The following is a 26258-nucleotide window of genomic DNA, read 5'->3' as shown; positions in this document are numbered from 1 at the left end:
CACCTTAGACCCAAGACAAGATGCAGCAAGGCTACAGCTCTGTACAGAATTACTTTGATAGATCAGACAAAAGCTTCAGAGACAGACAAAAAAAAAAACAACAAACACGTTTTAAAGCTAAAAGTAAAGCAACACCAAGATACATTCAGTGCCCCAGCATTCTGATATTGATTTTGTTTATAAAAAGCCAGAAGGTCACATTTAGATCGAGGATTATCAGCTATACACACAGCTCAGCCTACAACAACAGTGCAAGCAGCCAACACTCTTTAGCACCAACATAAAGCTAACCATACCAAATCATGTTTCATCAATGCTTAACAGAACCACAGTGTGCACAGTCAAGTTCCATTTTGTCACTTGGCTGAAGGGAGGACAGCTAAATGCACCGACAGAAGCGATTAGCATGACAGCGGACATACAGGACTGTGTGCTGGGAGAGCAGTTATGTGTGACAGGTTAGAGGCACAAGAAGGAGCCTGATCCATCAAAGAGAAAGTGAGATGAATTCAGAAAAAAAAAAGGAATAAAGGGACTTATGGAGGTATTCTACCAAAATCAGCAATAGGTAAAAGAGACTGTCTGTGGAGACCATCACAGCAGGAAAAAATCTACGATTCTGTGATGTAGATTCAGCAGAACACACAAAGAACAACGGCTCAATTGGAAACAAAACAAAAGCCACCAGGCAGTGAAACACTTCAGAACAGCAGGTGGGAGGTTTGCTATGGACTACACTTTTCTCTCACCCAATTCTTTTGCATTAAAAATAAATAAATAAATAAATAAACAAAAAACAGAAAAACAACAATAAAAATAAAAAAAAAATACAATAGTTTAAAGAAAAGCCAAAAGCACCCCATGTGCTCCCCTAGAAAGAGCAGTTCAAATTACTGTAGCCTGTTTCAGGCTCTACACGTATTCTTTGCCAAGTTACAGAAATGAAGACGGGAGCTGTCAGTTATGGTGACGTTCAGATTACTTCAAGCCTTGCAGATCCATTAAGAGCATAATACACGAGAATATAAAGAATCAGGAACCTTAGGAGTAGAAATGGGTTGGCAGTGCAAGAGAGGAATTCAGCTAACAAATATCAGTGTGATTTATCTGTCATCCCTTTTTATGCAAACAGCTGAAGTTTGAAGAAAAATAACAAAGACTCCAAATTAAATACAACTGGTGATATCAAAGAATCACAGAATGGCTCGGGCTGGAAGAGAGCCCAAAGATCAGCTGGCTCCAACCCCTGCTAAGGGCAGGGCTACCAGCTCAGGCATCAGATGGGGCTGCCCAGAGCCCCAGCCAACCTGGCCTTGAACACCTCCACATGTGGGGCAGCACAACACTGTGAGCTTCATCAACGTAGCAAAATAAAGATATAAAATCACAACTTATGTAAGAAGTTTCTGGGCCTATATGTAATTCCTGTTTCAACCAAGCTAACACATATGGAAATGATGTGCCTGTAGAACCAAGATCTTCTGGCACCACACGTACTTGAAGGAAAATTAGTACAATATGCATCAAGAATTACTCCTTAACATCTCTGTTTTTGTCTCTTCCCTTACATGAGGTGTTTTGCTCACCACTCTGGCTGACAATGACTCACCCGAGCACGGGAAGCATGCTAACTCTGCATGACTGGATCAGAAAAACCACAACGTACGCTGAGCATCAAACAGCAATATCCAAACAGGTAACTTCCATTTCTTTCAGACATAATATTATTAAAAGTAAAGATCATGGATAACACCTTCTAAATATTTTTCATAACCATGAGTACAAAATCCGCCTCTCTTTAAACAGAGGGCACTGGGGTTCCTGGCTGTACCTCACAGACCTTCGCAGGGAATGAACAGCATTTATTTTTTCAGCATAGAATGCCAATAAACAACTAATATAAATCTCAGTCCACCCTAGAATGAGTTTGCTGACTCCTTGGAGGACCTGAAATACACTGGTTTATTTTTGATGTATATGACACAGCTCATACTGAAAAATAAATTTGAGCTTACTTTTGACTGGTCACTCCAAAGTATAAAAATGCAAACAAGAATAAATTCAATGGCATTTTAGATAAGAAACACCTGTAATTATGCATTACTTCTTTATACAGCAAGGACAGGCAGCACCGTTTCCTAAATAAGCTCTTTCTGTGAAACGAATACAGCTATCAAAAAAATTTCATACCTGCCTGCCTAAAGACCAAAACTATCCCTCTCTGATTTTAAGTCCAAATTTCCAGTGTCCTGTGCCTCTTTTCATAGCTAGGAATAGGTTTTCAAATAAGAGTTCATATAACACGGCCTCTGTTCTACGTATCTGCTGCCCAGGGCCTTGTTGCCATTTCTGTTCCTACCCCGATAGCTGTGAGCTCTTAGCTCTAAACTCCTAGCGAGGTGCAACAGTACTCAGCACTTTTTGCACAGCAAAGCAAAATAAAGCAACTGTTTCCATCACTCCTTCTCCTCTGTTCTTAACTTACAAACACCTGTGGTAGAAGCTGACCAGAGCTGACACTGTTTTTGACAATGAAACTTACAGAAATACTCATCATGGATACATTTTAGTAGGAAACCAAACAAACAACCTCCTTCCAAAGGTCATAAACTAAAGAAGGACAATAAATTTCCACGCAATTATTTCCCAGGATATTCTCCACAGCAAAACTAAGGGAACAACTACAGAGATTTTCACAGCCTTAGAACAGAACTCTATTTGCAGTACCTGAGTCGGAGACTTGACTTGGCCAGTTCGCTGTGCTCAATTTCGGCCTTTTTCATATTAAATATTTTTTTAATTGCATTTGCATCCTGTCAATGAAAAGAATTTGCTTGTTTAGAGTTGAAAACAAAGAATGTTATTTCCAGGTAGAACCATTCAAAGATCAGGAACAAATACGGGGCTTGATGAGGTTTTTTATGCTGTTAGTTTTTGTTACAAACATTTCTGAATGTTTAAACAATTTGGACTAAGTATTGAAGTACAGAACAAGGTCTCCCTGAAATAGGCATACAGTGGCTATAGGAACAGCTGTAAGAAGCTGAGCAGCTTCGAGCTCATTTTCTCTCACTTGCTTAAAAAAAAACAAAACAAAACACAAAGCCAAACCACCTATACTTTGCAAACATACATGGATACCACACAAACAGATGAGTTTCTGTGCCTCTGAAACACTTTAGCTACAGCCATTGCTGAGCTTCAGGATGTTTGTTCTCCCTCTCTCTCACCAACAGAGTTGATACTTGAAGTAACAGTTTAAAAAGCAAAGATTACAAGATTTGAGTGAGGTTACAAGCCTGGGTCATACTGCCAGGAACTGAAGCCACAGTCCCAACACCAGTGCAACTAACTGGCAAGTCCAAAAACCACTGACACAGAAGAGTCATAAACGTGCAAGGTCTCCTACTACAAACCTCACGGGAACTAAGCATACAAGGAGTTATTTGTCACCAAATTTACTTTCAGAGTATGTGGGAACAGTAATACAATAACTTGCACACAAAATGCTGGTGAACTGAAAACTAACCAAGACTGTAGGTGTAATTCAGTCATAAAAACACAGCCAAAAGGAAAAGAACCTTTGAAAACTATCCACAGAAAGCACTGGCTCCATTTCTCAAGCTTATGATGGAAAGTGCAATCAGTTCCCAAAACCTGTGATAACAGCTGAGCATTGCCACTCGCACTTTAATCTGCAGTCCCAGCCATTCCCATTTCTATCACAAATAAAAGAATCCCCCGCGCTTCCAAAGAAGTCACGTAATTCACATCTTGATATAAAATTTAACTGGAAAACCATACACTTCAAGATAAAAAGATACTGCAACTATTTAAATCAGATATATATAACACACATACTATTATACAGATAAGGAAATTCCAACAATACTTTTATTTATTATGAAAATAGTTTTTAGGGCCTTACACTAAGGATTTGTTCAAAGATCAACCAGCACAGAAAACAGTAAAGAAACAACAAACTCTGATCTAACTATAAACAACTGAAACTAACCTTGAATACTTGTGATCCAGGCTCATTGTAGGTTTTGGCATTCTTTGCAAGAAGATCTATATCCTTGGCCATTGCATGAATGCTTTTATAAGTTCCATTCTGCAAAAGAGAAAAACAGAACTGCTTTGTGGCAACCTTTGGACAGCACAGGAAGTCAAAACTAAAGAGAATTCATAAGAGATAGAGAACACTTACAGACTAGAGAGAACACTTTTAGAAAAGAAAAACAGCACTGAGGTCTTCTTGATCTTTAGAATGCTAAGACTGGAAAAAAGCTTAATATATCAGACTATCTTAACGTTGAGGGGTTCTAAGAAGATGTGATTTCAGCTTTATTCTCTAGTTCAGTTACACTTTGCGCTGCTCTTCACTACTACAAAAATGCTAGAATTACTTAACAGTGTTTCAAATTGCTGAAAAGCAAGATGAAAAATGCACCAGTACAAAACATCTATTTACAGCAGTAGAACAGAAGTAGGTGATGATAATGCACAATCAGGCTTCAATACAACAATGTTTGATATTCACAGGACTTGCCAAGGAATTACTTTAAACCAATAAACATCGAGGAACCCAAGATACTCCAGATCAATGTCAGCATGCTCTGGTTTACAGTGCAAGATCTTCAACACAGCTCCTACTGCAGTGTTAAACCAGGAAAGAACATAAATAACTACAGCATTCCAAGTTTTCCATTGTGGGTAAAAATACTCTGCTTTTCTTATTAACTTCAGCAATTTTAGAATGTTTATTTTTAATCAAGTCTAAACTGTAATGCATTAATAAATTTGTGCTGTACCTGAATCCTTTGGGCAATAGTTTTAAGATCTATGGGCTCCTTTATTATTGCATAATAATCAGGATATTGCTGTAAAACAAAACAATTTATATGTTATCACAAACAGTCACAAAGCTCTTCTAAACCATTCTATGAGTTACTAGTAAAGATTAATTGTAGATAAGGAATTGCTATTCCTTAAGCTTCATAAATACAGCATCAGGCATCAGTTTGGAGAGACAGATTACAAGGCAGATAGATGCAACTATGTCTCATTCATAAACTGCCATAAAGAAACAGCCCTGACTGAAACCAAAGTACATGGTGATGGCTTTCAAAGCACTTATTTTTCTGGTTAAACCTGTTACACCACAACCTGAAACACAACAGTAAAGTCAGCCAGATTAAAAAAAGTAAAATTAAAAAGTGTCAACCAAAAAAAAAAAATAAATAAATAATAATAAAAAAAAAAATCAGCCAAGTTGCAAACTAAAGTTGCTTGCTGAACAGAGCAAGCCCCAGTCTGCAATGATAGGCTTGGGAATGAGCAGGCAGGAGCAAAGCAGCTCCAAACACAGGCAGAGTTTGCCGCAGATGAGACAGTAAGAAATAACCGCATCCTCAGTCTGTGCATTACAGTGCACAGGGTCAGTGGTACCAATTCCCGCGTTTCAAATTCAGGATGATTATTATTAGAATACCCACCACTTTAGAAGGAAGTTTCTGAAACAGTTCACTTATCAGACGTCCTGATGGATTTGTGGCAACAGCTACAGCTTCCAGAAGCTGTTCAAGAATCTCCTTCAGGTAACCTGGAGATGACTAACATGAGAAATTACACCAATGAAGTGAGGTTTCAGTAACAGCCAAAGGACAGTGCTTCCAAATGCACTGAAATATACACATTTATTTTTCAATGACAGGGAAAAAAATCCAAAATAACAACTTTGCATGCAGCCTTGAAAAACAACATTCTTTACGTATTCAGGCAAAGCACACGAGAATACTACTTCACATTTACACTAAAGACTCAAAGGTACACGTTACATCCGGTTAGAAGAAACAGCTGGTTGCCAACATTAACGCAATCACACATCCTGACATCTTAAAAAAACAAAACAACAAACCCAAACTTCCTATTATCATATCTGCATTAAAAACTGCTCCAGGAACAGTTGCAGTAACCGTACAGGATGCACACAGAAAACATCATCATTAGACGCTGTCATTAAAGCTCGCTTGCATCAAGTGCTGGCACGCTATCAAGAACACAGCTGAACAAGAACTGCATTTTGTCCCAATGACAAAATGTCAGAACTTTTTTCCTAGAGAGAAGTGAAATAATTAACTGGCAACTAATAAACTTGCATTAAAAACAAAAAACCACAAGAAAACACCTTCATGGGCAAAATCGAACCATGAAAAGGCTTGATGCCTTCCCACACATGGAGGCCAAGCTTCAGCTCAGAGTCAGCTGCCTCACAGAGCAATGGCTTTCTCCAGCTGCAGATGTCACGCCTGCACTTACTAGTTCTTGACTGTCATGTCCTTCCTCATCTTCATCCTCCTCCTCAGCATCTCCTTTTTGAACAAATTCATTTTTTGTGCGCAAATACAGCTCCCATAACTTGCAAGCAGCTTTATATTCAGGAGAATCGGGCTGAAAAAAAACAACCACACAAACCAAAGAACATAAACACCCCCAAAATTCACAATTTTCTCATCCAGAAGGAACTTATAAACCATTCATTGAAATGGATTAAACTTAGCGAGTAACACAAAACATCAGCAATTCCTGCTTGAGAGGTTCATCAGAGGTGTTAAGGATGGTAATAAGAACTAGAAAATATCACGTCTGTCACTGCAAAGCATTCCAGCCTTCTTGAAAACTTGGCAATAAAACTGCTTTGGGTAGAGGCACGGACAAGCATGAGATGAATCTCAGGAGATCTCTAGGTTCTGTTGCAGCACATCAATGCCAATATTTAAAACATACTAAATGTCAGTACACCAGAAACGTAATTTAAGCCAACACCGCTGCCTTTGTGCAACACTTGAAAATTCAATTCTACCAAAGAACGCCAGTGAACACACACACATCCCTGTAAGCACTGCGATGATTTGCACTGTTCAGTAATAACTGTGGAATTCCAAGGAGCTTGACAGCATGGATTAGTCAGCAAAAACATTTTGAATACAGAGTGGCACTCAACCACAAGCCTATTACTACCTAAAGAGAACTGCCAGAAAAAAGGACTGCCTTCCCAATCTCTTGTGCTGTTCCTCCCCTTTCCTCTGCCATCAGCACTACTTCAAGAGTTCCCGCAGAAATGTCGCCTTATTTCTGTTGATTACGCTCTTCTTCACTCTCAGCCTTTGACAGCTTGAAATAGAGATGAGAAACCAGCACAATAACTGTTCTTACTCTTACCTTACTAGACATCATATTCTCAAGACATCAGACCATGTGCTAGTTACAGGACAGACTTAAAGGATACTCTGCTCTGCTAGTCTGCTCCCTCCTCATTACTGCAAGATGCTCGGAACTATTACTTGAACAGAATTACTAAACAAGCAAAGGCTTCCACTTCAGTCTGACACTCCCAATAAAGTACCTATGGCCATAAACACCTTGCCAATTAAACAGCCTTCCCTGTATTCAATTAACTTAAACTACGTGAATAAAGGTAAAAGATGAGGTTACATTTGTGCGTTATACCTTCATCTCATGACTCCGTATTTCTCTGGCAGCGACAAAATTCCTGCATTCTAGTAAGATGACTATCTGCTTCCCATACTATATACAAAACCGTTACACTACAGGCACAATTCTGAGCTGAATAATCTCTAGGCAAAGGCATCTGACATTTGGGAAAACGTAAACAATTGTTCCCTGCCATCAATTCCTTATTCCTCATATAAAACAGAAAACAAACAAAAAACCCACCGCACTTAGGGGAAAGTGCCTGTGTGAATTGCAAAGCAATTATTTGGACAACATACAAAACCAAAGATATATTAATGGTAACATTAGCATTAAAGCTTCAGGTTTGCTATCTCAGTCACGATACACAACATCACTACTTTATGCACATAAAATGCTTCCACTAAATGAGATCATTCCAGTTTTTTTCTCCCCTTTTCTTATGGCAACTGCAATGGAATCCATTAATACCTAAAATAAAACACATATTGAATTTGGAGGAACGAACACGGGGCTTGCAGCCTTGGTGAAACACATCACACACACTCACAATCCATCATCAGCAACCAGAGTAATCAACGTGCCTTTTTTCACTTTACTAAGTGGACAATGGAAGAGAAAAATTCAGCAATCACACTGCATGCTCTCCATTATTCATAAACTCCTGCTTTAGGAAGGAAAAAATGTACAGTCCTTTTTCAAAAGGTCACACAGAATATCTCATAAAACGGGGAGGCTTTAATAGATCAGACCTTTTCCTCTGGTTTTCTTGTTGTTGTTGCCGTGGTTTTTGCTTTCTCTCTCTTCCAGAAAATTAAAAAAATAAATTAATTAATTAAAAAAAAAAGACCCTCTCCACGTTATTTTATAGTATCCCCACAGAGCAGCAACTGTAGCAAGACATCTCACAAAGACAGGGTCAACATCATGGAAAAATACACAGACACCTGCAGTAAGTTCATGCTGCTCTCTTACTAGTATTAAAGGCAAAGCCAGAAAGTTTGGTTTTCTTCCAAACCAAGCAAGAACCTCAGTGTATCTCCATCACTTCCATCATCAACAAATTCAAGCCTCTGTACCTATTTTGCTCACCTTGTAGTAAGCCTTTGCATTGTTAAAGAGAAGCTGAAAATCAGCAGTCAGCACATTCACATCATCGTATTCCTCCATCTTTAGCTTTTGTTGGATCTTCATTAAATCAATTGGCTGGGAAACCACTTCATAATAGTCTGGTTGATTTCTGTGGTAATGACAAAACTAGGCATTATATTCCAAGCAGAAAGTTTAGACAGAGAGATAACTGAACCAGCAGGTCCCGATGAATAATTACAACAAATACATCATCACTCACTGCTGTGACGCTCTGATGAATATAGATGATTTTTTTTTCATATTTCAACTGTAATTAATGTTGAAACATTCCTTCAGTCCAAAGCTTGACAAGAACCGTGGCCTTACCTTCGTTTCGGTGCTCTAATGAAAAGCTCACAAAGCAGCCGGCCCTGTTCATCTTTGTAATCTCTGATGGTGTTGTAAAGTTCATGACATACAGCAATCTAAAAGAACAATACAATAAAAAAATAAGTAGATTCGGAAGAGATAACAAATCAAGATCAGCTTAAAACAAGAAGGGGAAGGCAAGCTGCTCATGTGCAATGCTCTCCAAAGCAGCAGAGTGAAGAACTTGTGCACGTCATGCATTAATTAGTACCATAATTAGCACTTCAGGTACTGCAGAACATTAGGGTTGCCTGTTTGGTTTTTGTTTTGTATTGTCTGATCTAATAGAGTGAACTTCCTTTCAATTCGAATCCTAAGCAGAACATTCCAAATACAGACTGATTTAATACAACCCTCATTGAGTTACAGACACGTAAAACAATGACAGAGGTCCTATTAAAATTAGACCACAAACTCAAAGGCATAACAATGACATTGTATGTTCCAGAACATATTGAAGTGCTGTTCTCCACTTTTCTCTCCCAATCCAGCATTTCTTGGACAAGAATACAGTCACCCCATGAGAAAAAAAAAAGGTGTGCGTAACAAGAAGGTACTAACAGGATCCACAGTTGGGAGATTGGAAAGCCTCCTTCTCTTCCTGCTTGGGCCCGGGATATTCGTGGAGTGGTGGCCATCATCAAAGTCCCCTCCACTGACGCTGCTGGACGGCGAGGTTGCTCTTCGCCTCTTGGAACCCATGGAATCCAACTTCTTCTATAATGAAGAGAAATGTTCTTAAACTCTTGGCATTGCCACCAAACCCTCTGATGAGAGCGAGCTACTAAGTGAGCTATGTTTTGCAATGGGTCACACATGTTTCTTATATGCACAGTTCCGTTAAGCCACGTGCAAACACCAGACATGAACTGGAAGTAAAGGGAAGGCAAAATGGCCCTGCAGTTTTACACTGCCGCCACCAACACCAACATCAGATATAAAGGGCTTATGGACACAAAGATGCATTGAGCAGCTTTTACCAGGACACGTTCTGAAACCATTTACATTTTGGTTCCTCGAGCCATGCATGATTTCCATATGAGAACTGTTTTAGAGGAAAGAGTCGCATGTTGAAAAGCACTTCATTCTGTCTCCAATTATAAAACCAACACACAAAAATGAAAAGGATGCCATGAAAAAGACAAATGACCAACTGAAACATGAACTGCTACTGAATACCTTGCCTTAGATTTAAGCCAAAAAAGGGTCAGTCGTTGTGTGACCACAATTCCCACCTCGTGTGTAAGACAAATCAATGGCTCAATCATCAAGAAGCAGAGAAATCCACCTCCTGTTTTGGTCACAGTTTCTATTTTATCAGCGTAGCAGCGACAAATGAATAGCCACTGTCCAGCAACTATGGGCATTATGGACCAAGTTTCTGGCTGTTCCCAGTTTCTGGTGACAGCACCATAACCACATCTCCATTTGTAGCTAACTCAAAGGACAGAAAAGATCCATCTACCCCAGCCTACACCGAATCAAGGGATCTGCTAGGAAGTTACAAGGTGCGGCAGTACAACATAACTGCACAAGAGCATTTATGCTAGCAACAGAATGAATCTGGAGCACACAAATGATGAATAAGAACAAGGTAGGAATAATGAACAGGGAAAGCCTTAACACAGAAGAATGGAGAGCGTGGTGTACATTCGATCAATAATTTACCAGATTTACCAGAGTACAACCAGCACCTCGAAAAGCCAGTCTCCTCATAGTGTCTGGTGGGCAAGCACAGATACTAGAAGGGGACACCCAGAGCAGCAGGTCAGCAGTGCTGTTAGTACAGCCAGAGCTGGAAGACAAGAACAAGGAAAGAGAGAGAAGAGAGCTGACAGCAGATAGGTTATTCAAGTCAAAGAATAAGCAGAGGGATTCAAGTTGGCAGACAGAAACCAAGAGACGGGAGGCAACTTTTGCTTTTTAACCTTAGCAGGAAGCCTACAGAGCAGCTCTGTATGCAGAACACAAGGCGTTTCTGTCACGGTTACCGAATAAAAAGCACCCCATTTCTGTGACGTTCCACAGCAAGCAGTGCTGGTTTCCCAGCCACCTGTACAGCAGGGAACCGCCGTGCAGAGCAGTGAGCGCACAGCTGGCCTGCACGTCTGAGCTACACAGCGGGTGATGTGGATGTGGAGCAGCTCACAGGGCAGCAATCGGTACGGCCCGAACGCGCGTTAACCTCCAGCGGGCAAGAGCTCGGTGTGTGTGCAGAGCGAACTGTTATCTCGGTCAGGAAGGAGCGCCCAGCCATACAGCTCCGTTACGGACAGACCTGCTTCAGTTTGTAAATTGCGAGCAGTCCGCGGGGCCGATTTCCCCCTTCCGTGTACAACGTACGGGACCGTCGGGCGGCAAAGCGACCGCTTTCATTGGGCTCACACACCTCCTGTTCGGAACCGGACCCCGGGGAAAGCGGGCTCCACCCGCAGCGCTCGGCACAGCGCGGCACAGCGCGGCTGCGGGCCGCTCAGCGGGGAGAAGCGCCACGGCGCGGGTCGGGCCGCCCCCACGGCCTCTCCCTCTCGGCCGGCACCGAACCCCGCGAGCGCGGCCGGGCCCCGGCGCGGCGGGCCTCGATCCGCGGGGCGGAGAGCGGCGGGGAAGGGCCCCGAGAGGGGGGGGGGGGGGAAGCGCGGCCCCGCGGCCCGCCTCGCGCCGGCTCCTCCACACAAAGGGAGCCCGCGGCCTCCCGGCCCCGCGCCGCCGCCCGGCCCTCCGCGCCGCTCACCCCGCCGCCAATGCCGCTCCGCGCCGCTCCTCGCCGCCCGCCGCGGCCTGCCGCCCCGCGCCGCCGTTCCGCGCCGCCGCCAAGCCCGCCCGGCCGCCAAGCGCGCTCGGCCCGCGCGACACCTCCGCGAGGAAGCGCCGCCTCGCTTTACGGCAGCGCCCGACGGCGGCAGGAAGGGGCGGGAGGGAGGATCCGCGTGCGCGGTGGTGGCGGCGCCATGAAGCGGCCGAGTGAGGAGCGCGGGGACGGGACGGGAGGCTGGGGGGGGGGAGGGGAGGCGGCGGCTGAGCGGGGCTGACGGGAGCTGCTTGTTTTGCAGAGCTGAGGAAGGCGAGCAAGCGGCTGACGTGCCACAAGCGGTACAAGATCCAGAAGAAGGTGAGGCCGGGCCGGGCGCTGTGGCGGCGGGGCGGTGCGGCGCTGTGGCGCTGCTCGGGCCGTGCCGACGCTCCCGGGTGTTCCGCAGATCCGGGAGCACCACCGCAAGGTCCGTAAGGAGGCCAAGAAACGCGGCCGCAGGAAGCCCCGAAAGGATCCTGGAGTGCCCGGAGCGGCGCCGTTCAAGGAGGAACTGCTGAGGGAGGCCGAGCTGAGGAAGCAGCGGGTAAAGGCGGCGGGACGCGCGTGTGTGTGTGTGTGTGTGTGTGTGTGTGTGTGTATGTGTTTGTGTGTATATATCTGTGTGTGTGTGTGTTCATGCGTGTGTCCAGCTGAGCTGCACCGGCATCTCTTAACACCAACCAATACACGTGTGCAGCAGGGCGGCATCCCGCACCGCCCTCATGCGTGTTTTACCCCTTTGACCCCCTGCTTGTTTGCGATCAGCTGGAAGAACTGAAGCAGAAGCAGAAGCTCGAAAGGCAGAAGGAACTTGAGAAGAGGAGGAAGCTCGATGCCAAGAGGAGCGCGGCTGCAGCCCAGGAACAGGCGGAGGGGAAGGTTGGTGCCTGCTGTGATTGTCGTGAAGCTTGTGGAAGCAAAGATATTGTCCTGAAATCACACCTGCACTAGTCTCACATTGCTTTATGTCTTCAGGCTGTGCACACAAACACAGCCCAGTAATTCTCAGTTAAATTGTTGTTTTTCTGCCTTTATTTGCATGCAGGAACCCTCTGGCAAATCTGAAGCAAAGAAGACCAAGAAGGATCTGGATAAAAATGCAAAGAAATCATTTCTCAGTGAGCTTGAGAAAGTAAGACGCTTCAGCTGTTTTTATATAATTTGATGAGCGGCAGTGAAACAACTTAAAATCACAGGGTGGTTTGGGTTGGAAGGGACCCCAAAGATCATCAGGTTCCAACCCCCTGCTCCAGGCAGGGCCACCAACCTCCACATTTAATACGTGAGAAGGCTGCCCATCCAACCTGGCCTTGAACACCTCCAGGCGCAGCTGTGGCATCCACAGCCTTTCTGGGCAGCTGTTCCAGCACCTCACCACTTCCTCTGTGAATAACTTCACCCTGCCATCCAACCTAAACCTTCCTTTCTTGAGCCTAAAACCTATTCCTCTTATCCTGTCATTATCTACCCAAGTAAAAAGTTGCTTCTCCTCCTTTTTATAATCCCCATGTTATTTTCCTTCCTGCGTTACTGTGCAGCAACTAGGGGGTGCAAAGGTTGCTTGTGATAAACTTCAACACTGAAGTAAGAGATATTACTGCAGAAACCACGAGGGTTTCAGTCTTGCCTGGTGTTGACTGAGATATGGAGCGTTTTGAGGCATTGCACCTGTAGGACCAGTGTCAGCACACAGTGAGCAGTCAGAGAGCTCTTTGGGTTAGCAGGTATTCCTTTTGGGTTAGCAGGTATTCCTGCCCAAGGATTTCTTCACTTCAGAAAGCTGAAGCAATATTCACCTTTTTCTCCCGATTTGCCTTCCAGAAGAAAAGAGCTCAAACAAACAGCCTTAGGAAACCACCCAGCAAACATTCTGTGGTAGCTGTTATAGGCTACAGTGCAGCTATTACAGAGTTACCACCTGTCAGATTGTCTGCCATCTCTTATTTGAGAGTTCTCTTTATTTTTTTCCCCCTTTCGCAGGTGATCGAGATGTCAGACGTGCTTCTGGAGGTTTTAGATGCCAGAGATCCGATGGGCTCTCGGTGTCCCCAGCTGGAGCAAGCTGTTGCTTGTTCTGGAGGAGAAAAAAAGCTACTGTTGGTTCTGAACAAAATTGGTAAGGAGCGGGTTTTCTTGAAGTGTTATTTAGTTGCTGGGTGGTTCTTTTACGTGAGCTGTGCAGAAGTCTGAGATTCTGCTGTCATCACATCACCCGTCGTACCACGCAGCCTCTCCTTGTGATACTCCAACATTAAAAACCTGACACAGGGTCTGAAAACATAACTGTGGCACATTCTGCTTGGGGCAGAAAATCAACCCTGGAAGCTGCAGCCCTGGGTGCCTTTGGGGATCTCAGCTGATAGTTTACTGGGAGCTTACATAAAAATAAACACAAGAGCCGTGGAGTTTTCAGTCAGTTTTCATAAAGCAATGTACTGAGTGGACAGAATACGGCCTGCTTTCTGATTCCACGTTAGATTTCTCCAGGCAGTGAGAAGGTTGTGCTCTTCTTCCAGATTTAGTGCCAAAGGAGAACTTACAGAAGTGGTTGAATTATTTGAAGAAGGAATTCCCAACAGTTGCCTTTAAATCATCAACGCTGCAGAAGGACAGAAATATGGTAAGAGCTCTGCATGCTGACTCAGGCGACTGAATCATACCTGTCTGCAGTTGTAGGTGTTGAAACACGTTGAAGCAGAATCTCTTGTTCTTCAGAATTCCTTCTTCCTGTATTTGATGCTGCTGCTGTGGCTGATGGATATTCTTTCACATGTTGAGCTTTGTAGTACAGTTGGGGAATACATGCTGTTGAAATAAGTGTTATTCTGTGCATGGGATGCTGAGCTGGAGAGTGAAGGTGAGCTGTTTTGCTGTAAGCAGGACAGTAAGGGAAGGAAGACGAGGAGTTTTTCATCTGTACAGGATGGTTGCACATCTGAGGTGCATTGTAGGTAAATTGATGCAGGTTAAGCTGCATTCATCTTGACCATCACTGTTACTAAAGGCTGCGGCTGCTGTTGTTTCCTGAAGGATTATCAGGGAGTTGAGCTCCCTGGGTTTAGTCTCAGCGCTGTGGAGATGCCGGCTTGAGGCAATGTGTATTGAGACATCATGCTTCACCTGTCCTATGAAATGCTCACCTGAGCAGTAACATCAGCTACTGAAGCACAGGAGCTGGAAGTGTTACAGTAGGTGAATAAATGTAAGACTCTGCATGTTTGTTTTGTTCCTTTGAATCCCGTAGCAGACTTTCTCGAGAAGAAGGGCACGGATCGACTTGTCAAGACACACTGAAAGCTTTGGAAGCACGTGCCTTCTGAAACTACTTCAGGAGTACGGCAGGACTCAGAACAAAGCCATTCAGGTTGGGTTAGTAGGTAAGACTTTGGAGAGATGGTAGCAGCTTCCCTTTCCTCCCATTAAAGCTCTGGTATCCTGCGTAAAACAACCAACATGTTACTTGCTTCTGGGTCTTCTAGGCAGTTATCATTTACAGCTGAGACTGACAGCACCTCAGCTGATAGTGATCTGTCCAGTACTTTAATGCAGAGTGTGTGTGACCCGTGGAATGCACATTTTATGAGGCCTTAACTGATAAAGCAGCTCTAGGTTACGTACCGCACAGCCTCCGCTGCCTCTTCCTCCCACCTGGTGAGGTTTGTGGTGTGACGTTCAGTGAGGTCTTTCACATCCTTTCTATTGCCAATGTGAGAAATGAGGATACAGACGTTGTCTGAGTTCTATATGAAGACTTCAGATCCAACTCTGATCTCACGTGGAAGATGTATGTGACCAGAAACGTGACCAGTTGTTAAATAAGCTGAGTTTTCTTACTTATGAGGCTTTTTGTGCTTTTTTTCCAGGTTTTCCTAACGTGGGGAAGAGCAGCATAATCAATAGTATTAAGAAAGATCGTGTTTGCAATGCTGGGCTCGCCAGAGGTGTCACCAGGTAAGCTGAGTTAACAGCTGTTTATTTTCTTGTCCTGATTACCTTGAGTTGGCTGTATGCAATTTCTGTGCATCAGGAGCAGTCAGAGCGTGCCTAAGTTCAGTTTTAAATGCACGTTTCAATCTGCATCATTCAGAACCTTGTCTCTCATCCTGGCCAGTTGCCACAAGAGAGTACATTGTATAAACTTGCTCTTACTGCGCATTTGGATTTCTGTCCAGCACGAAGCACATGATGAGAAAGCACTGAAACTGACTCTGCGTGAAGTGCATTCAATCCAACACTGAGCTTTGTGATTTGCTTCCCTCACTGTTTTCAGTCCTCTGCTGTTTGATTTGTCTTCAGATGTGGCCTGTTTCTCTCTCTGATCAGGTCCATGCAAGTTGTGCGCATTGATAAACAGCTGAAGATTGTAGACAGTCCAAGCATAGTTGCAGACCATACCAACAGTGCTGTGACTCTGGCCCTGAGGAGTATCATACACAGTGGGGAGCTGAGCTCAGTGAACCTGGTTAAGGCAGTGGATGCCATTCTGAATCACTGCAGTAAGCAGCAGGTAAGTTCCATCATCATTCTTTCACAGCCTTCAACTGCTCTCTAGGTTTCTTAGGCCCATAACAGAAGTTGATTTCACTTTGGATAGTTCTTCTGCACTGCTTTCTCTTTAACCAGACTTTGGCTGGGTGTATCCAATGCTGTGATCTTCCACCCTTGTGCGTGGAGGATGGTTGCAGCACAGCAGGGTGCTGTCAGCTGCTTTGTTTTCCCACTGATTTAATGAAAATCCACCAACAAAGCACCTGCCTGTAACTGCACCACCAGGCAATGATGTCATGGAGTGAAAAATGAAGATACTTTCATTGCTTCTTATTACAGTGAAGACTTCAGATCCAACTCTGATTTCACTCTGTAGTTTCAAGTATGTTCACAGAAGCCTGATCCCGTCCCAGCTCTGTGATAACAGCTTCCCGCACTGCTTTCTTTGCTCTAGGTGATGATGTTCTACACTATCCCAGACTTCAGGAACACTGAAGAGTTTTTAAGTTTACTTGCTCAGAAAAGGGGCATGCTGAAAAAAGGGGCTGTTCCTGACATAGAGAACATAGCCAAGTCACTGCTTTGTGACTGGACAGGGTATGTACGTTACCGATTCTGTGTTATGCTGCAGAGCTTTTCGATTGACCTTGTTACATCTGCTGTGACCAGACAGCAGAAGAACCGAGTCCTGAGAACGGCTTCCAGAAAGGAGGGGATGTTTTGGTGGTTGTTTGGAGCAGTCAGACTGGATCAGCCAACAGAGGACAGCAACAAGGCTAATGGTCTGAAACACTAAAATACAGAGGGAGTCAGAGCAAATTACGGGGAGTTCTGGGCCCGGTTTGCTGACCCCTGCTGTAAGTCCATGAGGGAACTGGCCCTGCTCTCAGTCTTCCTGTTGGTTCTCTTCCATCAAGAAGGAATCTTGCAACTTCTTTTTTTCCCTTTTTGAACCATTTAGTGATTCCTGTGTTCTGAGTGTGGAAGGGATCAGTTCAGAACCGGTGATGAACGGGGTGTGAACATTTCACTTGCTGAGGAGTTTCAGGTGCTTCAGAGCAGGCCATCTTTAATTCTGTTACAGCTGCTGAGTCCAACTTAAACAGTCGTTTAACTGCTGCTAAACAGATAATATGGGATGAGTGGTTCAGCTGAGGAGTTTGGAAGGCGTGGGCTCGGTTTGATTCTGAAGGATGGTGATTTGACTGCGTTATCTTTGGCTTTTGCAGAGCTAAAATGAGCTACCACTCAGAACCACCCCCAGCTCAGATCCTGCCGCCATACCTGACAGAAGACAAAATAGCTGAAATGCAGGCGGGCTTCAATTTAAAGAAGCTGGAAGAAGAAAACAGCAGCACAGTTCAAGGTACTGCACTACCACCGAGGGCCATTGTAGAAGCTGTAATGGGAGAACACGAGTGGAAGCTGTGCTGGGCTTTACACAACTGTTTTGTCTACATGCAGCAGACACAAACCTTTAGAGAATGAAATGGGTTCCAATGCAACAACACAGCAGACTTGGGTGTAACACAGATCGCCCCCATTAGATTACCCCAGCAGTTCTCAGTTTCTTCTTATCTGACCTAACCTTTCTAAATAGCCAGTGCTTATGGGCCCTGTCCCATTCTTACCCTGCCCCATTTCCTAGTTAGACCAACAAAATACGTTTCTGTTCGGTACATCTTATACTCAGAACCCAGTTCTTCACCAATCTTCTTGTTCTTACTTTCTCCCTGCTTATGAGGGAAGGCAATCCTTTTAATGGGGACACATTGTATCTCGTGCTAACAGCAGATGTAACAGACAGCTTTGTATGTATTTCCCAGCTTTAAAGTACCCCAGTCCCGCAAGCAGCATTGTTTTCCAAGCAGTTGGCATGACGAATGGGAAAATAGTGAAAGACAGGGGGGTAGAAGAAGAATCAGAGTGGGAGGACTTGGAAACATGCCACGAGGAAGAGGATTTCATGGAAACTGATGGTGATCAAGATAGTATGGAAGAAGAAGAGGAGGAAGAAAATAACATCAAAGAGGTAAACCTGGGTTTCATTTGTTTCCTACCTGCTTGGCCCTGACACCAAGTAGCCAGTTAATGCCCTGCTATAAGCAACGCGCAGGCACTGCAGTCACCTGGAGTAACCACAGAGCCTTCCTAGAAATAAGGGCTGAGCAGCGTTGGTCAGGGTCAGTCAGTGTGTTCCTGACCAGCAGCCGTGCACTGGGACACCCACACTGTCCTCAGTCTCTATATTTACATGGGAAGTTCCATCAGTGCTGTCTGACCAAACTCACATGTCTGACCTCTCCAACCCATCGCAGGACGGCGGGACTCAGATGACCGGGAACGCTGAGCTTGGAATGGGACAAACAGGACAAGCGTGTTCAGGAAGTGAGATAGCAGGTCTGTGCTAAAAGCCACAGCATGAAGTCCAACCTGCAGCACTTCGCTGCTTGCACCAATTTCACTAACAAACCATTTCCTGTCCTCAGAAAGCGGACTTGCCAACTCACTGTCACTCAGCTCAGACAAGACAGCAGGTGAAGATGATGCCTATGATTTTAATACAGACTACGTGCAATGAGGTGTGTGAAGAGGCTTGGTGGCTGTTCCTGGCTTTCAGAGCAGAGATCTGTTACAGAAGGTGGAGGGATGCCATGTACCACAGCTGCTGCCGGGGCTCCAGTAATGTATATAGCACTGCCTCTCTCCGTGGTTGCAGATTCTGTACAGTTGTAGGTGGCTAAAATGCTGTACATTAATTCTTGTCTAACAATAAAAGGATTTTTTAAATGTTACCTTGCACGTACAGTCAATAAGCAAACAAAGGGGAACAGCAGCTTGGTTAAGAAAGGTAATAATGGAAATGCTCACCGGTGCTGAGGGCTCGCAGTAAAACTCCACACTGCAGCGATCTCCAGAGCAAGATCCTTCCTCAACAGCAGTCAGCCCTTAAATGGGGTCCAGGAGAGCTGAGCCAGGCTCCACCCCTTTGGGTAGCACAACTGAACTGCCTTCACCTGTGTTCCCACAGCTGACTCATTGCTCACCTCAGGTGGTCAATCAGGTTCAGGCTGTGATGTTTCCCATCCGCTGCATTGCTCCGTTCTTTGCCTTACAAAAATAGCTCAAAATTACACACTCCAGAGTTTCCTTTGCAAAATAATGGCAAATATTTAATGGCTAGAATTAAATTTTATTCTCCCTTCATAAAAGGCATAAAGAACAACCCTGACCCTGTTTGTCCTGCAGGGTCGCAGAGGCTGCACCTCTCCAGCAGTGCCTTGTAAGCGTTCATGGCTTTGCAGAGCTGTGGGACTTGCAGAGGTAAAGGCTGGTCAAGTACCTGCTTGGTTCAGCTGGCTGTAACGTTTTATCTGGGCAGGCTTTACCTGTTCAGTAGCTTCACTGGGGGAGGTTAATGAGTGTGATAACTGGATCTTGGCTTCACTGCAGTGGAAAGTCTTGTACAAAAGATGGAAATACTGTAGTAATAATGAACTAAAGCAAAACCTGCTCCTCTGTGCAATAAAGACGTGTTCCTGCAGAGCAGGGCTACCGTCACCCCACTTCTGGGCTGCAGTTACCACTTACCTTCACAGATCAGAAACAAACGGGGCCAGCACAGAACTATGCAGTGAGATGGAACGTTGGAAATCTTTTTCCTTTATAAGGCACTAAAATACGTTCATACACACCACTGAGCCCTTCAGCTCCATGATGATGTTTCTCAGCCCACAAAACACCGAGCCACTCACTACGGCACTGCCCCGACACCTTGCTCACAAGTGTTATTGCTGAACAAAAACAAGAACTTGAGCTCAGGTTGTATTAAAGGGCACAGTAGGCGCAGTAGCTGCTGGGATTGGTTGGCTAATAACAACCAGCACACAAACACCAAACTGGCAATTTAGAAAGCTGATGGACAGCAGAGCTGCAAAAGGCGGCAGCAGGTTCTTGCTTGAGGAATTCAAAGCATGAGAGCACGGAGGGCACAGAGGGAGAAACCTGGCAGAGGATGGCGAGGACGTGAACAGCACTGACCTGCGTTCCATGGAGCCTGATCCCAGCAGTGAATACTTGGCACATTCCTGGATTGTTCTCCCAGAATGAGATCAACTGGCTTTGGCTTCAATTAGAACTGAACGCTGTGTGTAGGTAAAAATGAAGCATGCTTCGCATATCAGCACCAGTCACAAACCATGCTGCCATGAGCAGAGGTTAACCTCAAAATGTAACATGGGCTTTTATTCTTAACACATTGTCTCCTCCAGTTACAGAAAACGTTTGCATACACGAGCAGCTCAAAGCACTCTGCATACTCAAATAACGCTTGAACAACCCTGCACACCTCGAGGTTCAGTTGTGCAGAACTGTGCAAGAAATGCTGACAGATGGAAGGGAGCGCTTTGCATGCAAGATCGGACTGCTGAGGAAACTTTCACAGGGTAAGAAAACAACAGAACCAACTCCAGGCGGCTTTAATTACAGCCCATTGCTGCGTCCCGCTGCACCCAGTGAGCTCCAGCTGAACTTCTGTCTTGTCCTGGAACTGCTGATAACTGACAAAACCGTTTCCCAATGAACATTCGTAGTGAAGAGCAGAAGGACGCGCAGCAGACAGAAACGCCCTTGTGCAGAAGGGCCCTTCACTCCCTGCTGCAGCGCTGCCACCAGTCACACGAGCAAAGCGAGTCTCCTTTGGAACTGTGCAGCTTGGAAGTGCACCAGGCACCTGAGTAAGTGCCTCTCCCTGTGCTCCAGGAGGCGAGGGCTGTTTGGAGTACAAACTGACTAAAAAAACGTTGCTTGGCTCCACGAGTGTCCTGAGAAAATGCCAACAGTTATTAAGTGTCCTCTACTTCGCTTCGTAGGCTTCTGGGTGCCTTCGGATCAGGCTGAACTTGCCCGTAGGATCGGGGACAAACCACTTCTCCCACACCTCAGCGTATGAAGCCGTTCTTCCCCATGGTTTGAAATGTCCGTTCCAATGCAGCAGCTTGGCAGCCTTCACAAACTGAGGAGAATACCTTTTTCCAGCATTAGACCCTTTATTGAGAAAGAAGCATTAGTGTCTGAAATAAAGGCAGCAGAAAAACCAGCATGCAATCTGCCAACTGGAAAACAAGTGTCATCAATAGGGAAATCTTGTCATTTATGCCAAGCATCACAGCCCTTTTATACATACCCAGATGTCGTACGTTCCACAGGGGATCAATACTGGAATGCTGCTTGTAAAACACAATGAGCAGGGGAGGCGTAGTGATGCTGCCGGCCAGAGTTCTGCTGTAAAGTTCCTCTCTGGAAGAAAAGAGGGAAACAAGTTGGGAAAGGATCCTTGCCCGGCCCTACGTCGGCTGACTTTCACTTGCAGCCTCATGACATGACAGGAGTCCACAGATAAGCACACAGCCCACCATTAATATATAACAGTTAAATGCCACCACCGCAGCCCGGTCCCTGACCTGCGCTCAGCCCCATCTCAGGGGTACTTACGCTACATTAAGTGCCATCCACTTCTCTAACTGCTTAGTGATGTTCTGTAATCTCCATTCTGTCAGATTAGCAACAAAAACCCCTGGATTGAAAGAGCAGGTGTTGGCTTTCATCGCAAGCTTTCGGATGGTTTCTTTCTTGTAATCCAGGAACCCAATGTAATTGTACTGGAAAAGAAAGAATGTAGAAATGAGCCTTATGGGAACTGCTGAATCACAGCCTGAACCTCTGACTGACCACCCGACGTGAGCAATAAGTCAGCCCTCAGGAAAACAAAGCCAAGTGCCCTCCTCCAAAGCCTGCAGTACTGTCACAGCTGAATCAGAACAGAACCAACCTGATTCCCTGCTCCACGGACAGCAACCTTATTAGTGGTGGAGTCACAATCATCTGAAAACGCAGCTGCATGCCCAGGTTTCAGTGGGGTATTATAAAGTTCAAGGATATCATCTGAAAAATGGAAATCCGCACAGGGAAATTAGAAGCAATCCAGGTTCAGCTCTGAGTCAGTTTTTGTTCCGTCCATCTCCACAGCGGATGCAAACGTGAAATTTAATCCACTCGTATTTACAAAGTTTTTACACCTTCCCTCGATGCAGAAGTGCTGGGCTGCTGCCAGAGTCATGGTGAACCCAGCACGTCCCAGTGGCCCAAAGCGTAGTAAGGAACCATCCCGTACCTTGCACTATGACATCATCATCCACGTAGATGGCCTTCTCTGCATGAGGTACCAAATGGGGCAAATAGAATCTCGCAAAGGTTAACTGTGTGTGCATGAGAAACAAAGCATTACATGGGAAATGTTCAAATAAATGTGCAATTAACGCTCCTGTCACTGAGTATAACTGCAAAAGCTAATCAGCATCACCCGTACCGGCTTTATGCCGCCTGCCTTTTGGGGATCCGCCTGCACCTTCCCTTCTAAGACACGAGGGTCGAAATGCACAATTTGGTACCTCAGATTTTTCAGAGCAGTGTTTCTCAGCCACAGCCTGCAAACAGGAAAAGTACAGACGCGATTAAATGAGAGAAAAATGAAACTACAAACAGCAGATCCAATAAAAAGGTCTCGTTCTGGCTACTCGCTTCCCTACCCAACAACCATAGCAGTAGGGAGCAATCTGATCAGACCCCAGGGCTGTGTGCGGGGCCGTGCCCACCATCACTGCACTACGTGGCTGTGACACGGCAGGGGTACGAGACTGCTGCTTACTGTGCTACAAACATCGTCCTGTTACTGCAGGTGCTTCAAAAACCCAGCAGTGCAAACAGCTCTGACAGCCCCTGCGCTGACACACTCCAGCCTCCCCCGCTGGATGCTTCTCTTCCATCCCTGAAGCACCACCAGAAGGAAGGAATGACTGGGACTCCCCACTGCAGCTTTGTGAAAGACACAGTGAGCAGCAGCAGACGGGACAGCGAGCAGAGCAGGACAGCGCTGTCAGGGAGATGCAGCTCTTTTCAGAGCGACTCCAGTTTTACGGGACTGTGGGAAGCTGAAAGAAAAAACTCATTACCTCAGGTGGTCCACAGTGTCATTCAGGGTCACAATATAGAAAACCACGTTGGATTTGGTGTTCCGGTAAATGCTGTTCATGGCCGCAATCGCACCCCCGAGCCTCTCATCTGCTGCTGCAATGACCACGGAAATCTCCTTGTCGTTCCTGTCATCCGCCATCCTCTGCGGAGCAGCAGGTATGAAGTCTATGGGCTGAAGTCCCAACGGGTTGGACTCTGTGGGGAACAAATGGCAGCACGTGCTTGTTTTCCATAAGTGAAATGGGAGTTGTTACCGTGCTGAAAGCCCCAGTGCTTCTATCGCATGAGTGCCTCGATGTCTGAGCTGAGGAACACGGGCTGGAGCAGCTCAGCACCAACCACCAACACGACGGAGCTGCTGGCGAGCATCCGAGCTGTGATCGTGTTTGGAAACATCCCATTGCAAATGAAGAGCGAGTCGCTGCTTTCAACAGTCGCACACAGCGAGGCGCTACGTGGCAGCTCCAGCCACAGCGGGCTCTGCTCAGCCCGGCTCCCATTTGCCGCACCTACAGCCGCCCTCGTTTGTCCCTCTGTTACCCCACCCGCTTCCAAGTGCCACCAGCCTCCCCCAATCCTGCATTTGTTTCTTCTGAGGTAAAAACTAATGAGAAAAAAAACCCGAAATTCTCAATTCCCAGCACTGCTGCGGGATTCTCCTGCACGGTTATTAAAGCGTCACAGCCCGTGTCGACCCAGGAGACACATCCCACAGCAGCTGCAGCAGCGAGAGTTTAAACGGGGACACGGAGCGGGGCTGGGGAACGGGAGGGGGCAAAAGGGGGGCAAAAGCCTCCAGGTGAGCACAGGTGCGGTTATCAGCAGCCCCCCAATACACACACACACACATACACACATACACACACACACCCCACCTGTCCGCTCCCGTTTCAGCAGGTCGCTGATGCCGAGGAGGTTGCGGTGCAGGACGAGCAGGAAGATGAGCGCGGCCGCCACGATGACGGCGATGTTCACTGCGGGTCAGAGCACACACGGCGCCATGAGAGCAGCCCGCGGACCCGTTACCGCGCGCCGCGTCCCGCCGTGCAGCCGGTCGCGCTCACCTCTCCTCGCGGTCATGGCGCCCCTTCCCGGCCGGACGCACCGCCAACAGCGGCGCCGCGGATCCGCGCGGCGGTTCGGCGGGCACGGAAACGAGTCCGCTCCGCCAACTGCCAGCTGGGCAGCGGGCTGCCGCCAGCACCGCCTGAAGGCCGCGGGCCGACGAACAGCGCCCTGCCCGCCCCGGAGCTCCGCCGGTAACCGCGGGGACTCGGCGGGGACGGAGCGCAGCCCCGGGAGGAGCGGAGCCGCCCGCGGGCCGCAGATCAGCCCGGCGGTGCGGACAGGCGCTCAGCGGGACGCCCCGCAACCGCCGCCGGAAGGACCCAACGCTGCGGGGTCCTGCGGCCTGACCGCGGTTGCCGTGGAAACGGCGTCAGAGCGGCACCGATGGAGGAACCGACCGGCACCGGAGAGCGGGATGGAGAACGGGATGGAGAGCGGGAAGGAGAGCGGGCCGAGGCCGGGCGGCAGCCCGAGGAGCGGGACGGGAGCGAGGAGACCGCTCCGGAAGCGCGGGGGGACGGCGGCGCCCTCCGGCGGCGGGACGGGGCGGAGGAGCGGCAGGGGGACGCTTCCGGCCGCGCGAGGAGGCGCCTTCCGCTGCGCATGCGCGTCAGGGTGGAGGCCACTGCGGAACTCAGCGGGGAGGAGCGGGAGAGTGAGCGGGAGAGTGAGCGGGAGCTGAGCAGCGAGTGGAGCGGCGGGGAGAGCGAGGAGGAGGGCGCGGAGCAGGACGAGCAGCAGCAGGAGGAACAGCAGCAGGAGGAGCAGCGCAGTGAGCAGCGCAGCGAGCATCCGCAGAGCGCCGGCAGCATGCTGGACGTGTTCCGCTCCATCCCCACGCAGATGGTAGGACCGGGCCGGCTCCGCGGCGGCTCCCCGGGCGCTGCGGCGGCTGAGCCGGGGCTTTTCCCGCAGGACTACAAGGGGCAGAAGCTGGCCGAGCAGATCTTCCAGGGCGTCATCCTCGTCTCCGCTGTGAGTGCGGCCGAACGCGGCGATACCTCGCTGGCTGCTCCGCTTTTGGAGCCGCGCTCCTGGCCCTCGCGGCCGCACGGCTGGGAATTGGGGTTTTGTTCCGGGGCTGCTTTAAGTTTGGTCTCGGTTCTGCAGATGAGGTCAGAGACGCACCGGGCTTCCAACAAAGCACAGCCGCCCTGCTTTGTTCCCGTCCCTCCCGCACAGCCCAACCGAACGCGGCCTCGGCAGCCTTCCTGTTTGCTCGAAAATGTGCTTGTGTTTGTTTGTTTTAGGCCATCGGCTTCATCTACGGCTACATCACCGAGCAGTTTGGATGGACTGTCTGCATAGTCATGGCTGGATTTGCTCTGTCCTGCTTGGTAAGGAGCTTTTCTTCTGCCCAGACCAGAAACTGTATCCGCTGTTTAACAGTGGTTGGATGGGGGCTGCCAGCACTGATCCTTGCTGTGTAACTCAGGTAACAGCATGTGCTTGTTCTTCCTTTGAGCTGCAGAGCACACAGTCCTGTGCTTAAACTTACGCTGCAGCACGTTATTAAGGCTCAGGCTGCTGCAGTTCCGTGCTGCTGCTCGCACTTTTCCACGTCAGTGAGTTGTTGGAGGTGGTGGATCCTGTTGGTGGTAGAAATGCAGCGTGTTTCTCAGGGCAGCAGCCGTGTGCTCTCACACTGACGTGTTTCATTTTGCTCCTCTCCCAGCTGACGCTCCCCCCATGGCCCATGTACCGCCGCAACCCCCTCAAGTGGCTGCCTGTGCAGGAGTCGGGCAGCGAGGACAAGAAGCCAGCGGACAGGAAACCTAAAAGACACTCTAAAAGCTGAATTAAACGGCTCTTCGTTGTGGTTCGTTGTGGCTCTCAGCTTTATTAACCTTCCATCTCTTCCTCAGGAGATGCTTCTTCA

General features: G+C 47.1%; 4 protein-coding genes and 3 non-coding genes across 18 annotated transcripts in view; 5 read left to right on the top strand and 2 right to left on the bottom strand.

Annotated features, from left to right (window-relative positions):
• PBRM1 (polybromo 1) overlaps nucleotides 1-11841 on the bottom strand; it is a 42790-nt gene extending 30949 nt beyond the window's left edge. For 4 of the 11 annotated variants that reach the window (XM_072346943.1, XM_072346937.1, XM_072346945.1 and 1 more), the window contains exons 1-10: nucleotides 11732-11816; nucleotides 10675-10792; nucleotides 9559-9714; nucleotides 8956-9053; nucleotides 8590-8737; nucleotides 6322-6453; nucleotides 5499-5615; nucleotides 4815-4883; nucleotides 4016-4114; nucleotides 2728-2813 (exon numbers count right to left, since the gene is read on the bottom strand). In XM_072346943.1, coding sequence (XP_072203044.1) covers nucleotides 2728-2813; nucleotides 4016-4114; nucleotides 4815-4883; nucleotides 5499-5615; nucleotides 6322-6453; nucleotides 8590-8737; nucleotides 8956-9053; nucleotides 9559-9714; nucleotides 10675-10713 — 944 coding nt within the window. In that variant the 5' untranslated portion in view covers nucleotides 10714-10792; nucleotides 11732-11816. Of the gene's footprint in view, nucleotides 1-2727; nucleotides 2814-4015; nucleotides 4115-4814; nucleotides 4884-5498; nucleotides 5616-6321; nucleotides 6454-8589; nucleotides 8738-8955; nucleotides 9054-9558; nucleotides 9715-10665; nucleotides 10793-11731 lie in introns of all 11 variants that reach the window. The other 7 variants (XM_072346936.1, XM_072346942.1, XM_072346941.1 and 4 more) reach the window with 4 other exon arrangements.
• A 53-nt stretch (nucleotides 11842-11894) lies between these two features.
• Nucleotides 11895-19073, top strand: GNL3 (G protein nucleolar 3). 2 transcript variants are annotated; one of them, XM_072347098.1, is made up of 15 exons: nucleotides 11895-11961; nucleotides 12051-12109; nucleotides 12198-12335; nucleotides 12557-12670; nucleotides 12837-12923; nucleotides 13772-13907; nucleotides 14308-14411; nucleotides 15039-15168; nucleotides 15655-15742; nucleotides 16115-16298; nucleotides 16734-16876; nucleotides 17509-17645; nucleotides 18106-18311; nucleotides 18598-18679; nucleotides 18769-19073. In XM_072347098.1, the coding sequence occupies exons 1-15, from the start codon at nucleotides 11949-11951 to the stop codon at nucleotides 18858-18860; spliced, it is 1713 nt and encodes a 570-aa protein (XP_072203199.1). In that variant the 5' UTR covers nucleotides 11895-11948; the 3' UTR covers nucleotides 18861-19073. The 2 variants fall into 2 exon arrangements, with proteins under 2 accessions (XP_072203199.1, XP_072203198.1); XM_072347097.1 differs by having other exon boundaries at nucleotides 15036-15168.
• Nucleotides 15501-15573, top strand: LOC140258002 (small nucleolar RNA SNORD19). Its single transcript, XR_011905158.1, has one exon. It is a non-coding gene; the product is annotated as a small nucleolar RNA SNORD19 (small nucleolar RNA).
• Nucleotides 15962-16039, top strand: LOC140258004 (small nucleolar RNA SNORD69). Its single transcript, XR_011905160.1, has one exon. It is a non-coding gene; the product is annotated as a small nucleolar RNA SNORD69 (small nucleolar RNA).
• LOC140258003 (small nucleolar RNA SNORD19) lies at nucleotides 16583-16655 on the top strand. Its single transcript, XR_011905159.1, has one exon. It is a non-coding gene; the product is annotated as a small nucleolar RNA SNORD19 (small nucleolar RNA).
• Nucleotides 19074-20464: 1391 nt separating the features above from the next.
• GLT8D1 (glycosyltransferase 8 domain containing 1) lies at nucleotides 20465-24657 on the bottom strand. Its single transcript, XM_072347649.1, has 9 exons — nucleotides 24376-24657; nucleotides 24187-24285; nucleotides 23290-23506; nucleotides 22647-22764; nucleotides 22452-22536; nucleotides 22110-22222; nucleotides 21773-21939; nucleotides 21465-21577; nucleotides 20465-21325 (listed from the first exon to the last, which is right to left on the bottom strand). The coding sequence occupies exons 1-9, from the start codon at nucleotides 24389-24391 to the stop codon at nucleotides 21135-21137; spliced, it is 1119 nt and encodes a 372-aa protein (XP_072203750.1). The 5' UTR covers nucleotides 24392-24657; the 3' UTR covers nucleotides 20465-21134.
• SPCS1 (signal peptidase complex subunit 1) lies at nucleotides 24649-26198 on the top strand. The gene is made up of 4 exons (XM_072347651.1): nucleotides 24649-25225; nucleotides 25295-25354; nucleotides 25630-25716; nucleotides 26055-26198. Exons 1-4 carry the CDS (start codon nucleotides 24764-24766, stop codon nucleotides 26175-26177), a joined length of 732 nt encoding a protein of 243 aa, XP_072203752.1. The 5' UTR covers nucleotides 24649-24763; the 3' UTR covers nucleotides 26178-26198.
• Nucleotides 26199-26258: the final 60 nt, after the last annotated feature.

The sequence above is a fragment of the Excalfactoria chinensis genome, chromosome 12, assembly GCF_039878825.1.
Source record: "Excalfactoria chinensis isolate bCotChi1 chromosome 12, bCotChi1.hap2, whole genome shotgun sequence".
In the NCBI taxonomy this organism is placed as follows: domain Eukaryota; kingdom Metazoa; phylum Chordata; class Aves; order Galliformes; family Phasianidae; genus Excalfactoria; species Excalfactoria chinensis.
Note: the sequence above shows the minus strand (reverse complement) of the source record. Positions and strands in the feature narration are given on the sequence as shown.